The 16095-nt window shown below is 42.5% G+C and overlaps 1 protein-coding gene across 1 annotated transcript; it reads right to left on the minus strand.

Annotated features, from left to right (window-relative positions):
* Window positions 1-343: 343 nt before the first annotated feature.
* LOC136286020 (2-oxoglutarate receptor 1-like) lies at window positions 344-1318 on the minus strand. Its single transcript, XM_066177468.1, has one exon. The coding sequence runs from the start codon at window positions 1316-1318 to the stop codon at window positions 344-346; it is 975 nt and encodes a 324-aa protein (XP_066033565.1).
* Window positions 1319-16095: the final 14777 nt, after the last annotated feature.

Here is a 16095-nt window from a genome sequence, read left to right on the forward strand (position 1 = left end):
GTCCCATTCTGATCTGGATCTGCCACTAATAGACTAGTATTTTTTTTCTGGAACTGGCCATTCTCCAAAAGAGGTACCATGGATTCAGGAAGCAAGAGCAGAAGCATTTGTGAGAAGTTTCACACTTAATTTATTAGTATTTTATTTAAAACTTTAAAAAACTTTTTATTTTTAATCATAAACTTTTTCCTTTGATGATCAGTTTGTAACTCAGAACTGATTAACTCTCCTTGGGTACCAGCTGGGTTAACCTGAGTACTCTGATGACAGGGAGGTGGTGCCTGGCTGGTTGAGGGCAGGTTTCGATCCTTCCTCCATAAATATTAAATGACATCAATCTCTTCTACTTCAAACTCTTGTTTGTCCAAAACTTGAAGAGCGAGAGTATCGCCTGCTGGAAGTTATCTCCTGACACTACATAGAGCAGCAAATTTCCAAAAGTATTTAATGCTGCTAAAGGTTTAGTTATAATAAACAAAAAAAGGATTGTTTTCTTCAAGCGGCAGCTAACTGGCTGTACTTGGAGCTCCAGAAGAATCCCTTGAAAGATGTGGAAGGGGAGGAAGCACACATAGAAGACCAGCAAGAGGAGAACAGTGAGTCTGCGAGCCTTTTGTTTGTAGCTAGCCTGTGTGTGGAGCCCAGTGGCCAAAATGCAAATGATGAGCACATAGCACACAGTCACCGTCAACAAGGGCAAGAAGAAGGCAAACACAGTCAATGCCCAGTTGTACCAGCGACTTGTGTTGAAGTTCTCAGCAGCAACCAGGTCTGGGCAGATGGTCTTGTTCTGCCTGTGATTTGGGGCAATGAGGACAGCCAAGGGGCTGAGGGCCACCAGGGAAATCATCCAAACAACTGTGCAAGTCACCACTGCCCACCTCCGCTTCCGAAGAAAAAGGCATTTCATTGGGTGCACAACTACCAAAAAGCGGAAGATGCTGAAGCAGCTAAGGAAGATAATACCACTGTACATGTTGAAGTAGAAGCAAAACTGAATAAACTTGCACATGAAGTCTCCAAAAATCCAGTCATTTCCATTAGCGTAGTAATGTATAAAGAAAGGAAGAGTCACTAAATACAATATGTCAGTGATAGCCAGGTTTAACATAATGATGGTGCTGCTTCTCCAGGGCCTCATCTTAACACAGTAAACAAAAATTGTCACTATGTTCCCTGGGAAGCACACCAGGAAGATTAGGCTGTAAAGGACGGAGAGATACAATTTCACCTGTAAGAAATCTTCATCCTTGCAGTTTGTCAATCGATTTGCGGGGCTGGGCTGAGCAGTAAAATTGCTGGTGCTTTCAGATGCCATGTTTGCAAAAGTTTCCTTAAGACAAAAATCAGATTTTAGTTTTACTTTAGTTTTAATTGATTTGTTGGAATAAATGTTGTCAGTTAAACCTTCTGTAGTTGGAGAAAATCTTGTGTGTTTGAGAAGGCACAGTAGTGCGAGGAAATGAGGATTTGCTAATGTACCCAGTCTGACCTAGATAACTCCATTGAAATGTTTGATTTCACCCTTTCCTCTCTTTTATATTTAATTTTGATTGAATTAAATTATTTATTTTACTCTTTCTTTGTTTAGCCTCCTTCATTGAAGAAGACAATTACTGCTTATATGCAAATCTTCAGGAGTAGGAAGCACACATTTAGAGAGCTAGAGAGAGTTTGGGATTAGATTTTTCAAAACTGTGAACTACTCTTAACCTTTTAGAAAGTAGAACCATAACCAAATAGTATCTTCATTAATCTGAGCTAATCAGTGTTTTGTGCTCATGAAACAGAGACGTTGTTCTGCTTCCATGAAAGCCAAAAGGTTTAGTAACAGATCTTGGGACCTGATGCTCCCATAACCTGACAGATTGTTGCCTGAATGTGATTTTATTCTCTTGGAGTCATCAGAGTATAAAACTGCCTTTTATACAAAAACAAATTATTTAGTTTTGGTTTTCTGGAGGGTTGCTTTTGAGGGGAGGGGTGTTATTTTGTTTTGGTTTGTTTTTTTAAATCAAGCTCCATAGTGGCATAAAACTGATTTAAATTAATAAAGACTGTTTCTCAAAGGGCAGAGGGAAAATGGAGAGCACAAAGGGCAGGCAGTGATTTCGCTTCCCATTCTATGCCAATTGGAGCTAGGTAGACTTGTCTCTGAAATGATTTCTTGTCTGACATAGCCAATTCGGATCTCTCCACAGGGAGTCCAAGACATAACATTTCTTGGTAGTGTTTTAACCTTAAAAAATGGTAACCAAGCATGAAAATCATCTAACTTCAGGTATCAGAAAGTTAGATGCTTAAATTGGAACCAGTCCTCCTAAGCCCCCCTTTATCACCAACGGAGAGAAGTAAGTTCCTCCAAGACATAATATATCTACCCACAACTGAGGTTTCTAAGATAAATTATTTACTCTTTTGGCAAATCTATTTCTTTCCATTGATATAAAAGGTAGCCCAAGGTAACTAGTTCAGCTCTGGATACCTCAAGTGAGGCAAGAGCTGTATCGCTGTGTGTCTTCAGCACCTCAGGTGAGTACCACTCTTCCAGATTCTAACCAATTCCATGTGAGAAAATATTTTAAAGAAACTTCATAAAGTGGTAGACAGGGTATTATCAAGCCTAGATCCTCTCTCTTTTCCCAGAAACAGCATCTTTAAACTAAACCAGTGCTACATTAAACATCCAGGGTGAAATCAACACATTACAAAACAAAACAAAACAAAACAAAACAAACAAACAAACAAACAAAAAACAACTAAAAAAAACCCCCAGACCTGGGAAAAAGATGGAATTGTACCTTATTCAGACTTGGAAAATGTGATACAGCTCACAGCATTTAACATGTTACCTGTATGACTCTTCATTATCCCAATAACTGGTGGAACATGACCAATTTGTTGTGACAAACCCAGTCACTAAAGCTGGGACACAACAGACATTGTTTGATCATAAAAATTCAGCAAGATGATTATCTCTTTGTAACTCAGAAGCACTTCAGAGTGAAATTTGAACAGTGTCCCCACAATTAATTAAAACGCTAAGGCTTTTTAACGTGAATATTAGATCTGGTATAGAAGCTTTGCAGTCAAAGAGGCACTAGCTAAAGGCTGTCAGGCTTGTTTTAAACCAATCCAGATTTACAATCACAAAAGCTAGGGATGTGCATGTTTTCTCTCTTTTCTGCTGCTCGGTGATACCACTGTCACCCACATTTATGCCTCTCCAGTATATTTTATATCATGTCAGACAAATTTACTAGAATATTTGATTTATCCCCAGTTTGGCTTTCTTGCACTGCTGATTGGTTCTTCACCACAATCTTGAACCCTCCAAATTGAAAATGGAGAAATACTGCTTACCTGAAAACCTGCAATTCTGCTTCTGCCTCTGATATTGCTTTGAGCAAAGAGCTCAAATGAAATGTATTTATGTCTTCCTTGCAGGGAAGCAGGTTTTAGTACAGCTTTGCAACCATATACATTCACTCCCTGTCTGACTGAGACTCCGTGTGGCTGTGAATTAGGAAACTGGTAGAAAACCACAGTTACTGGTTCAAGTGTCAGCTCTTAGAACTGGATGGCTGGAGGAGTCCTCTTTTGCCCTCTGTCATTCACGCTGTCTTGCCTTCAGTGGGCAGATCAGGCTTTGCTGGCAGCAGCTCTGTGTGCTGAGGCAGACCTGTGGTATTCTAATAGCAGCAAATCACATTCAAATTAGCATGTATGTGTGAATGCATGTGCCTAGAAAAGACGAAATTAAATTTATTCTCCATTTCCTCTGAACTGAAACCTGATCACCAAAGTGAATAAGGTATGTTGTCATTTCAAGGTCAGGTGAAAACTGTTATGACACACTGTCTTCATTAAAATCAAATTTCTAACGGAGTACAAATTTCATCTCATGAAATAAATGAATTTTTTTTTTTTGGCATGATGTGCTTTTCAGAAACTGTGGCATTCTTTCTGCTTGTTTTTGGTGAGTAAAATATCTATAGTGTGCTGGCTGGTTATTACTGGAGTAGCTGAAATTGCAAACTTTTGCAAACTTGCTTTATTTTGAGCTTTTGCTTTTGGGCTTCATAATTCACAAGATCTGCAATTTTCTCTGCTTCTTGAGCCAAAAGACTGTTCTTGAATAAAAATCTCATTATTATCATTAGCTCGAGGAATAAGATCAAAAGAGATTATTATTATTTAAAAAGAGTTGTTGCGTCTTGAATTTTGAAACAGCAGTCTTCAGCCCTTGAGCTTGCAAACTGGTCCATGCACAGAGGCTCCAGCTGCCCAATGTGGCCAGCAGCCTTTCTGTCTTGGTACATTTGATGGGTCTTTACTCACTGATGAGTTTACGATGCAGTAGTAAATGAGCAAGCTTTCATGCCTGAACATTATGTATGTCTGTACATATAGGAGTATTTTTCAGAAGAGGCTCTCAGCTCTCCTTGAATGCCTGTACTGGGCAGGATTTGGGAGCTGGCTATCTGTTTTGCTAATCACACTGCAGGGAAAGAGTGGTAACGGGGACAGTCAAGACTGGGGCAGCAGTAATGTCTGACAACTAGATCATTATCTATCCGTTAAAATTAGGGACAGGGCACCCTCTCTGCTCTCATCTAACCAAGCTTTTCTCTAGGTCAATGCCCAGAGCACTTCTGAAAAATGTCCAAAGTTTCTCAATAATTGTAAAATACACTGTCACGTACCAGCTCAAGGATCAGCAACTGTTTAAATAGCTATTACCCTGTTCCTAGGCACTGCATGTGTCATTAGAAACCATTTGTATGAGGCTGTAGCGTTACAAGCACAGAGGGAGCTAATTATAGTTAGGGATCATTTAATGCATTCACTACTTAATCCATTATACCCCTGAGCAATGGGGAACCTGTGCAGCAATGGCTGGTTTTCATTCTTTTTTGGCAGTGGCAGTGCCTGAGGGAAAGCAGAAAGGGGCTTTCCTGGTGCCATGACCCAGGCCTGCCAGGGATTTGGTGCACTGGGGTTACCTCTGCATTTCTAACTCTGGACAGGAGAAGAAAAAAAAAATAAAACACACGTTTTCAGACTAATCTTGAGAGATGGTGACTAATAGAAGGTCAACTCATACCGAGCTGGTCTGCATGGAGATGGAGGTATGCTCCTTAATTTACCCAAATCTTGTGTCATCATCGGCTAGAGGGATCCAGTGGCTACTGCACCCCTGCATCCTCCCTGTACCTTTCACCATGGTTACAGCAGCTCCTCATTGCACAGAGACCTCTAGAAACATCGGCTTCAATCACAGCCATGCAAATGGCCCCAGGACTCATATCCGGCACTAGGGAAAATTGAGAATAAACTAACAAGGACCACATGTTTAAATGGCTTATCTGGCCTCATGTGGGATCTCTATGGATACGGGATGATTATTCAGTTTGACTTTCAACTCCTCAGTCTGTGGACCTTTTCTCTTTACCAGCCATTTCTCCACCTCATGTCCATGGACCTCTTAGGTCTGCCCACTGGTAGACCATTGTGATCCTTCACAAAAACAAGGAGCTTTTTGTACTTTAAGGCTGTCCTCACCCCTTCTCCCCTCTACAATCATGGGAGGGAAATCAAAATACCCTGTAGTTCCACAGTCAGCTTAAGTGACTCTAATTGCACGCTGCAGTCAAAAGAGCTGGCAGCACCTGTCATCCTAAACCACATGCTTTCAACAACCCCAGTGCTTGTGCAATCATGGGATGTGTTGGATAAGTGACCTGACTGAGGCCAAACCAGTTTTCTCAAACTTGTGTTGGCTTTATGGCCATGTTGTGACAGGTGGTGGTTCTTTCTGTGGGTGTGTGGGCTCCAGGGCTTATGGTGAGCAGTGGTGGGGACTGGCTGGGGGCAAGAGGGCAGCAGCAGAGGTAGATTGGCTGGGGCTGGCACTGAAGTGGCACACGGGTCCCTGCTGTGGAGTTGTGTTTCACTCACTGCTCAGCAACCAGCCACCAGGTGAAGCTGGTCTCCAGAAATGCTTCCCAAAGAGACAGCATTCACCTCGTGTTTCAACAGCCTTCCAGGCAGGCTGGATTAATTGGTCAGAGGTGCTGACATTTTCCCTGACATAATAAATTCTATAGAGTTCATCTGAATGTATTAATGTGGCTCTTAGTTGCTGTATGGAAAAAAAGAACTGGAATGAGTTGGTGGCAGGATTATTAATTAAATATTTCCTCTTGAAACTTTGTACTATAGGCAAAGCAAAGCCAGTTATCACAGAGTGTATGAACCCAAATTGGATCATCTTTTCATACAGTATTCTTCCTTCTGTGATGGCAGGGTGAACAGGATGCACAGGATGACTGATGGCTTTGCTCATCTGGGCCATGCCACATCCCTGAGAAGCTTCCAGTCTGAAATACAGGAGTGGAGAACAAAGCCTGGTATTTTTAGATTTGTTTTGTGTCTGGTTCCAGACAGTGCCTCCCACCTCCAGATGGGCTAGCTATTGGCTTTGGTGGGGATTGGGGTGGAAGAGGTCATAGCAGGGCTTCTTGTGTCTCAGCATCACTGCTGAACCTAACTGTAATTAGGCTTTGCAGGCATGAGGGTCCACAAACCAGCACAGGGGCCATCCTCATTTCACAAAACCTGCCCTAAAATCCACAGGAATGAGTGAAAGGCTCCTTTCAGAATCAGACCTTCAGGCATGACAGCACCTGGTGTGGTGCAGTAGAAATGGCTCTGATTGATAATTATGCAGGAAAACAGGCATTTTGTTGGGCAAGGGTTAGGCTCGAGAGTCTTAAGAGCTTTCATTATACGTTTTACTTTTGCTTCAGCAAACACATAATCTTTGCATGGGTTATTTCCCTTAGCAGACATGCATTTGTTTGGCTGATCTTACTCTGTGTGTGATTGAATACCTAATTATCATTGTTATCAGACCACCCACTGGGAGATGCTGTGTTCTGTCGAGAATGATATCGTGTGTCTTCATCACATGGGGAAATCAACTCTAGTTCTCCCTTCGTATTTCTTCCCTGAGACAATATGGTAAGGGCAGCATTTTTTAATCCCTAAATGCACTGTAACTCTAAATTAATCACAGTTAAATGCTGTCATCTAATTATGTAGGAAATAGAGACTGTTAATGAAACTTTTTGAAAGGGATATTTTACCTTAGGAAAATTACATATATAATCTGAAATACAAGCAGTGCTGCTGCCACATCGGCTGAGCAGAAGTAGTTCGATAGGGTTCCAAAAATAGCCCATATGGATCTGAGACAGTATTTTATGCCTAATATTCGTCCTCAAAGTGAATTGGTGCTCATCGACGACTACAGGGCATAGAAGATAAAATCTGTTGCAAGCCTTCGATGATGGCTGAACTTTCAGAAGGTGTGTCGCACCATGGGAAATAGGGAGAGGAAAGACAATGGGACAATTTATCTGCTCAAAGCCAGCATGTGCTCACTTACTCCGGTGCAGCACTGCCAGGAGAGTAAACCAGTGAATAAAAAGCCCCACAGGAGCGCCCAGCTATGAAGTGGCCTTAAACACAACAGCTGCACCAGTTAAAGTTTTCCCAGCAGACACTAAAAACCAAACCAAACTCATTGGAGATGTGACAACAGCAGTAATTGGTTTAGGTAATAGGCCGTTTCCTGAAAATGACCCAGCTCAGTGGGACTGAAAAGAGAGGACCGATTTGCTGCCTTGTTATTTTCTTGGGTTTTTCCAGTTCCAAGAAGAAGCAGCCTCCTTGGTATTCAGTAATGTGCCAGTAGAGGATTCAGCAAAGGATGCTGCTCATGTGGCTTCCAGTGTACAAGCAAGTTTTCAGTCACTGAAGATACATGGTCTTGTGCTGCTGTTGCTCTTGTAATTTGTTTGCAGGATGTTGTGGCACATGAAGAAAAGTCTGCTCTTTGCCTCTGGTCACTCTATTAAGACTTTGTCTTCAGAAAGTGACTTGTAGCATCGCAGCCCTCAACACATGAATTTAATGCACACAGCCTTCTAATTATGAGCCTTCTTATTAGCCAGATACTCTTCCCTCACAAGCCCTGCCTGACTCTTGGCCAAAGGACCCTGAGTGGTCCTGCTACAAGCACCACCCACGTCTGCTCCTACCTACACCCCTAACCCCTTCAGTTCCCACCTCGAGAAATTACACTTGTGCTTTGGAAATGAGCCTCTTCCAGTGGGCCTGGTGCCAAGAGGAGCACGAACAGGACAGGGAAGGGAGCTCAGCCATTTAGGACACACTTCATATTTCAAAAGTATAATTTATCTCCCAAGATCATCTAATTCTTTTCTTCATACAGTCACTGGAATTATTAACCAGTGAATTAGTTGTTGGCTTTTGTTGTTTGCAGTTGTTTAGCACTTGTTTATGGTAAGGTAAACAGGTACCTGAAATTGTCAGGTAGAATTTTAGTATGACATAGCAATAAGCAGAAGTAATTTTCACTCAAATTGAAATGAGGACGTTCGTTGACAAAACAGACAGAAGCAGAAATCCACAAGGAAACGCCCTGCATGTCATTACTCAAAGACAAAGATCTTGTATTTTTTGCAGCAAATTCCCTTTTTTTCAGGCAGAGAGCTGTACAACAAGGAAGGTGTTCAGGCTCCTGATCCCAAGCACTTCCCATTCTATTCCTCATGACAGAGAAGCCGCTGCCAGCATGAAGGCAGCTCCTTCTGGTTCCCCCTTGCAGAGGCAGCTCTGCCAGCCTCACCCTGAGAGACATGCAGTTTCCCTGTGTTTGAAAGAGTCTTGTGCTCTTTAAATGATGCTTATTACTATCCCCAGGCAATTAAATGGCTCTCCAACAATACAGGCTGGGTGGAGGTACAGGTTGGTGCTTGAGCTTGGCTTTTTATTTTTTAAAAGGGAGTTGCTTGATAGTTGCTGATGAAATGATACAATGTGTTAAAGGATATAAAGAATTCGGTGCTCTGCATATTCAGGCTGTTTGGTATAAGGTCTTTAACCCCCTACTCTGCATTTTACCAACATACAACTCTTCTGCTTCATATTGCCATGACTGATGGCCTGCTGGGATCTGAGGAGGGGATCTCTGACCAGACTTTTATCTGTTTTGCACATCATATACTAAGGAGGTCTAAACTGGCGCATTGCCACCAACTTCAGAGCCAGCTTAATCCACTTCAGCAGTGTCTAATCCATTGGCTTTCATGGCACAGTCACTGCAAAGGCCTGAGATAATCCCTCTCTGAGGGACTGTCTTGGTGCATGCAGTGGGATGATGGTCTCTCCTGAAATCCTCTGTCATGATTCAAAGGGTTTTTTTCCCATGGCATTTTAGGAGATGGGGTAGAAGGAAACTCCTCAAGACATGCAGTTCATCTGCTGCACCAGGCAGGGTCATATCCTTGGCAGACCCAGCAGGTGCTTTTTCAATGTCTTTTAAATTTCTTTCTCTACCAAATTATTACTCTGCTTCTCTGTCCCCAAAGGATGAGTTGTCTCATGCCTGACACCTTCCTGATCTAGTCCTAGCTGGGGGCACTCTGTTTTCCAGATACAGGTCAGGTGTGTGATCACCATCACTTTTCCTTCAGTCGTCCTTCTCCTAGACTAAACAACTCTCAATCTCACAAAATTGTTTGTTTGTTTGTTTGTTTTATATTTCTGAACCTCTGTTCTGCTCCCTGTCCAGCAGGTCCCCCTCCTTCTCAAAGTGCGGTATTGGACCAGACATGCCACCCCAGGAGACACGTTACAAAAGCAGCAGGGTTAATCATCTTACCTGGAGGCTTGTGCTCTTATTTCTCCACCCCATTTTGCTGTTTGCCCTTTTCACAACAGCAGAACACATCTGACTGATGTTCAGCTTGTGTCCTGAGCAGCCATTCGATTCTTTACTGCAGTACTGCTGCCTAAGCAGATAGTCCAGTTTGTAGAGTTTTGATTAATCTACAAACATAAATTCTGCATTTGTCCTCCTTGTATTGCATCCTGGTTTTTTCAGACCATTTCTCCATTTTCTGTAATTTGCTTTGAATCTAATGCTGTCTACAAGGAAGCTTGTAGTCCCCTCACTTGTCATCTGCATGCTTAAAGGGGATACTTTCTACTCCATTGCCCAAATTACTAGTGAATATAATATGGGTGAGCTCACTGCATAATCTGGACTTGGATGGAAAATTTTTGTCATGGAAAATTGTCATCCTAGAGCTGAGCCTTGCACTTCTCTCCAGAAACTCACATCAGTATTATCTGTGCCTGGAGTAGCGGCTTAGCCACAGCTCCCAGTAGTGCTGGCTTTTGTGAAAAATCAGAGAAAAGGAGTAAATTTTGCTTCTCAAAAATACCAAGATTTGTGTCTGCTCTGTCCTCTTACAGAGCATTTCAGATGGAAACTTGCTCCATGCCAAGAAAGGAGATGGATTCTGCTGGTCCATGCTGATGGAGGATGCAGCAGGCCTGTCCATCCCACCATCATCAGCAGCTTCCCTGCTCTCTGTCTGGGGCTGCTTGGTTAGCTGGGAGGCTTCCCTGCATGCTGCCTGCTTGGTTTCTATCAACTTCTTCAACAGATTAAAGACATCCACATGAAACCTTTTGATTCTGTTGATTCAACAGTTGGCAGGGAAGAAGCATGCTGTCAGAAATTATTTGATTAGCTGAAATCAACATGTCTGATTTCTTCCCAAATAAACTAGATACTGAGATAGTCAATCCTAATTCAGGGGTCAAATGAATCTCTCATCTCGGGCAGGGCAGTTTCTTTCCTAATAAACTCCCTTAGCATACACACACAGATAATATTCAGCAGTAACATGACAGCAACTGGACTGAATGAAGTCTCCAGGACAGCAAGGAGAAATTGTTGATCACTATTATAAGTAGCAGAAAAGTATCGTGTTGCCTCTGCCAGTCTAGGTGGAGGACAATCTTAGAATAACTGAGGTTGGAAAAGACCTTTAAGATCATAAAGTCCAACAGTTTACTAGGCATTACCAAGTCCATCACTCAACCACGTCGCTAAGTGACTCATCTTTTAAATACCTCCAGGGATGGTGATTCCACCACTTCCCTGGGCAGCCTGTTCCAGTGCTTGACAACCCTTTTGGAGAAGGGATTTTTCCTAAGATCCAGTCAAAACCTCTCCTGGCACAACTTGAGGCCATTTCTTCTCCTCCTATCACTTGTTACCTGGGAGAAGAGGCTGATCCCCACCTCAGGACACCCTCCTTTCAGGGAATTGTAGAAGCTGGCCCCCCTTCCTTCCAGGTGAAACAACCCCGGCTCCCTCAGCTGTTCCTTGTTGGTGACAAGGGTGATAACCCCCCCCATACACACATTCTCCTCAAGGTGCAATCCATGTCTGTGGAGAAACACTAAGGGATTTGATGTATTTCCCTGAACCCAAGGGGAAATCTGGATGGGTACCTTTACACACACAGATATAGATCTCCGTTTGTCTCTGCGCGTGTGTGTGAACTGATTATGATACAGATGTTGTGAATCTATTATTAAGTCACTGTTGTAACTGTAGAAAATCCTTTGGAATCACTTTATAAATGCTACTTGGTGCAGCATTTCACTCTTGAATATCTTTAGTTCATCAGCTTGGGAGCAATAGGGTGGAAACTTACGTTGATGAGACGGTGCATTTCATGGACCCCAGGAAGACAGGAACAGAAGACTTACTCTACAGCTGAGGCCAGGTGTGTGTGTGTGGTTTTAGCTTTGTAAGCCAATTGAAGAGCTTTTATTATCTCCAAAATCCCCACAAACAAATGGAAAACAGGGTCCCAGAATAAAGGTCTCTCTTTTGATACCTTTAATTCACACAAGAAAAGGAAATTTTGTACAAAATTTAACATCAACTGCCACCCTGAGGCAACTACTTGGTGAAAGAGCGCAGCTGCTGAGATCCATCTTTTACCAAATCCAGGTTCTTGAATCCCCGAAAAAGATATTTTCTACTTTTCACCTCATATCACAGACTTTTGTATAACAATAGCGCTTTCTTCAATAAAATATTCTTTATTTTTCAGAGTGATGAAGACAGGAGATCTTTTCATGAGATGTGCGTCATTTGAAGTAGTTCTTGCAGTTATCATGGCAAGGACAGGTGGTAGAGGTATTGATAACCACAGGGAATGTGAAACAGTGTAATAGACACCAAATGCAGCCCTGCTTCAGATTCCACATACTTCTCCTTAGCCTATACCAGCATCCCTCAGACCCATCATTCCCACCTTACAGTACAAGTCAGATAGAGAATATGTAGTTTAACCTCATTTGGCATGGCTGTATCTCAGGAATAAAGCTTCTTCCTTTTTTCCTAATACTATGCTGTGAAAATCTCTGCCATGGATTCATGTGTCCTGTTGCAGTGAAAACACACCTGACTGCCCAAAGGGCTCCTCTATTTAGCTCATTAAGGCCACAAACGTAATCCTTCTCCAGGCACATCGCCTGTTTAGCCCTTTGATGTGACAAGTGTTGAGACTGCTGCCTGTAGTGACACCCAGTTTCAGCAACTTACTCAGCTGGAGAGAGGGATTTGTTGCCACCCACAAGACTGTGTGGGACCAGCAGAGGGGACCCATCCAGAACAGAAGGGCAACAGAGGTTTTCCTTTCAAAAGCCCACACCTATTTAGGGGGCAGATGAGATAAATGCAGTGATTGTGACAGCAAACACAGGCATGCTGGTCTTCTGAAGTATAGTTAATTCAGCCTTCAGTTATCCTAGCTGTGGGAGGAGTCCCAGCTGCAGGAATGCCTCTGAGATCTCTGCTGCTTTGCTGGGCCATCTTTGATTCTTACCTCTGTCAGCACAAACGAGTTGTGTTTCAGAAGATTGAAGCAAATCTTTGCTTAGCATTCAAAAAAAGTTGTTTAGCTCACAGAGGCGATGCTTTGGGGTCTTAGGACGTCTTTGTTGATCTGGAACTAAATAAATAAACTCAGAAAATAAACTCTGAATTGCTTTAACTTCCCTAGCATTGTCTTGTTGAATCTGTGTGAAAACTTGCTTTGGAGTGGTCAGATATGTGGTGAGAAAACCTTTTCACAGTGCCCTTATCTGCAGTGCAGGGAGGTCCCTGAGACAGCCAATCTCACCTGGAAAGAAACTGCTCTTTCAGGGAGAGCAAGAAGTGGAAGATGTGTTGATGCCTGCAGCCATACTTTTCCCTCCCACAGCAAGGTTCAGACAAACCTGTCTGCATTTCAGCATTGGAGAAAAATGTGAGGAGAAAACACAAGATTTCATTACCTGCAATAGTAGATTGGCCAATAATAGAGAGAGAAAGACACTATTTGACATTTCTGGCTAGGCCATCAGACGGGAGGAGAATTTACTCCTGAAGTGGATAAACTCTAATTCCCTGTATTTATCCTTTCTAAATATCTGAAATTCTTAATTGGCCGCCATCAGTGTTTGCAAGACAACATCTGCAGGGGTAAAACCAGCTGTATTTCTGAAAATCACAAAGATATATTTTCTGTAAATCTGATTTACAGTTTACGTATTTATAACAACATAGCCACTACAGCTGTATTTGATTTAAAAGTATAAAGGTGAGATTATGTTTCTTTAGAGAAATTTGGAACAATGCTCCCACCTTCCTCTTGCAGATGGTAAAAACATATTCTTCCTTTTCCTACTCTTTGCTGCTTCTCAAGCACAGATTGGCTTTACCAAATTAGACACTTCTTTCTTGCATACTCTGTACTTTTCCAGAGAGACCTTTTACTAGAAAAGTTTTGTCTACCCTCTAGTGGGAATTTGAATTATAGCACCTGCAGATCCCAGCTGCGGAAGTACAGAAGGGCACAGAAGTCCCTTGGGCACAGCCTGCAATTACTGCTCGGCCGATTTTCGTAGTGTTCCCAGGAAAGATGATGCCCCATCACCGTCTTTCCCTTCCCTCAGTGAGATGCAGATTCACATTTTGGCAGAAAAGGATGGGGACTATGTTTGCTGGGATTTTGTTACGGTAGAGGGGCAGATTCGTTTTTCACTGGTGTTCATTGACAACTATCTAGCTCTGATAAGCAAGTCCAGCTGTATTAATCATGCTGAGTCAAAGGAAGGATGGAAATTTAGAAGATGTATGATAAATCTACATCTTAATTCCATTTGCTCTTCTCCCAGTAGACGAAAAGTTCTGAAGGCAGAACATGGGCTGCTGGATCTGGATTAGTGTCCCCAGGGAGGGGGCCTGGCCCAGCTCTGAGGAATGACAGCCAGACCCATGTGCTCTCCCGGAGCTGGCACACATAAATGGCCAGCAGTGGTACCCTTCCCCTGGCTGAAGGCAGTTGGCTAATTATGGAACCTATTTCTGACCTTGGCACCCCACAAAGAACAACCTCCCAACCTGTGGTGCCATGCACACATTTCAGCTGGAAAGGTTTCCCTGTGTACTGCTAATATTTTGTGCTAACCTGCAAATTAGAAAATACTTGATAGAAACCTGTAAGTGGGACGAATACAGCTATTAATTACTGGCTCTTGGCTAAGGTCACACACAGTGGTAGCCAATTGACTTTGGTGAGCTGGTCCCCCGAAACTTTCTCTGAAAGAAAACAAGAGTGTTCCAAGATACTGAGTATGATGTTGGGGATGAAGTAGGGTCTGAGTAGTGCAGACACTGCTCTAAGTCAGCTTTTATTACTGAAGTGCCACCACTGAGCAATCAAAACTCCCTTGAAAATCTTTCCCTAAGCCTAAAATGTACTTTGTAAGAGCTCTGAGCTGAGAACTGCTCTCTTCCCCACTTGGCTGCTAATTTGCTTTGTGACTGGAGGCAAGTCACTTAACTCCCCTGTGCTTCAGTTTCATCACCTGTAAAATAGGGATGATATATAAATATCTCAGAGCAGCTTACTAGCAGAAAGGTAATGTGAGGAAACTCCTCCAGGCAGGTGCTGCTGCCTCGTCTGTTAAGATAACTTTCTGTTGATAAAAAACCATCATGAATTGAAGGGAAAAGAGAATTTCCGAAAAGATTTATGCTTGAAATTGTTGCACAGTGCATTTGTGTGCCGCTATCTGCCAGGTCTTCTTCATTGCTGAGGCCATAAGTGACTGGGCCAGCCTGGCTCACTTAGTGGAAAATTGCCCCTTTGGGATCATTTGGGGCTGGAAATAAATCCACCCATAATGCTTTCCTGCTTTGTGCCACGCTGCCTCCTTTTTTTTTGTCCAGCTTTACAGATCTGTAAGCAGAGCAGAGCTGGAGCTTTTACCTTGGATACCCTTTGAGGCACTCATAGAGAAGGTGTTTTCTGGGCTTGTCAGCTGCTGGTCCAGGGCATCACTATGCACAGTGGCTGGCACCATGTAAGTCCTTGAAATTTAGAGGAGAGATGTGGGAATATCACAGGGTGTTCTCATGGTACTATCAAAGCACTTTGTCACAGATCTGCCAAGAAAACACCAATTCTGCCAGATGCACAGGATTTGTCTTGAAAAGGCCCTGGGATGCAGCAAGTTATCTTGTGCCATTCAGGGGCAAATGGGAACCACAAAGATTTTAGCAGAACTGTTAGAATGGACAAAATCAATTTCCTAATCACTTTTCCAGAAAGCTGATGGGTCTTAAGCAACTGAATGGGTATTAAGCTGGATGCAGTGAAGGGAAAGGGAAAGATCGAGTAACCTAACAGATTTGCTGGGTTGGGTAGCAGGGATCATGCTGGAAATACAACTATATTTAAAAAAAAAAAAAAATATGAAGAAGATTTCTCCAGGAACTATACTTTCTAGCTTGCTTTATTAGCATTCAGTATGGCATTAGACATCTGTGTACAAATTTGCATTTCTTTCTGCTTCATCTTATCTTCTTCCACTATTTTAGAAAATAGAAGGAAATTCATAAAGTAGTTTGAAAACCACACTTTCCTTTTTCTCAGTGAATAAACACAGACACTCGGAATTTTTGTTTTTCTTTTAAGAGTGGAGAGCATCGCTGGTACGATAGCTTGCAGGCAACCATCTCTCTTTTGGTTCAGAAATCAGTGATATGAGTCATTTTGGGGAGTAAACAAACCAGGGAGTAATCTTAGAAGACAATGCACCTTATAATTCAAATGCCTTTTAAGGTTCCAGCAAGGATGAATCAAA

The sequence above is a fragment of the Chamaea fasciata genome, unplaced genomic scaffold (genome assembly GCF_029207755.1).
Source record: "Chamaea fasciata isolate MVZ Bird 193981 ecotype frontalis unplaced genomic scaffold, bChaFas1.0.hap1 SCAF_2, whole genome shotgun sequence".
Lineage (NCBI taxonomy): Eukaryota > Metazoa > Chordata > Aves > Passeriformes > Sylviidae > Chamaea > Chamaea fasciata.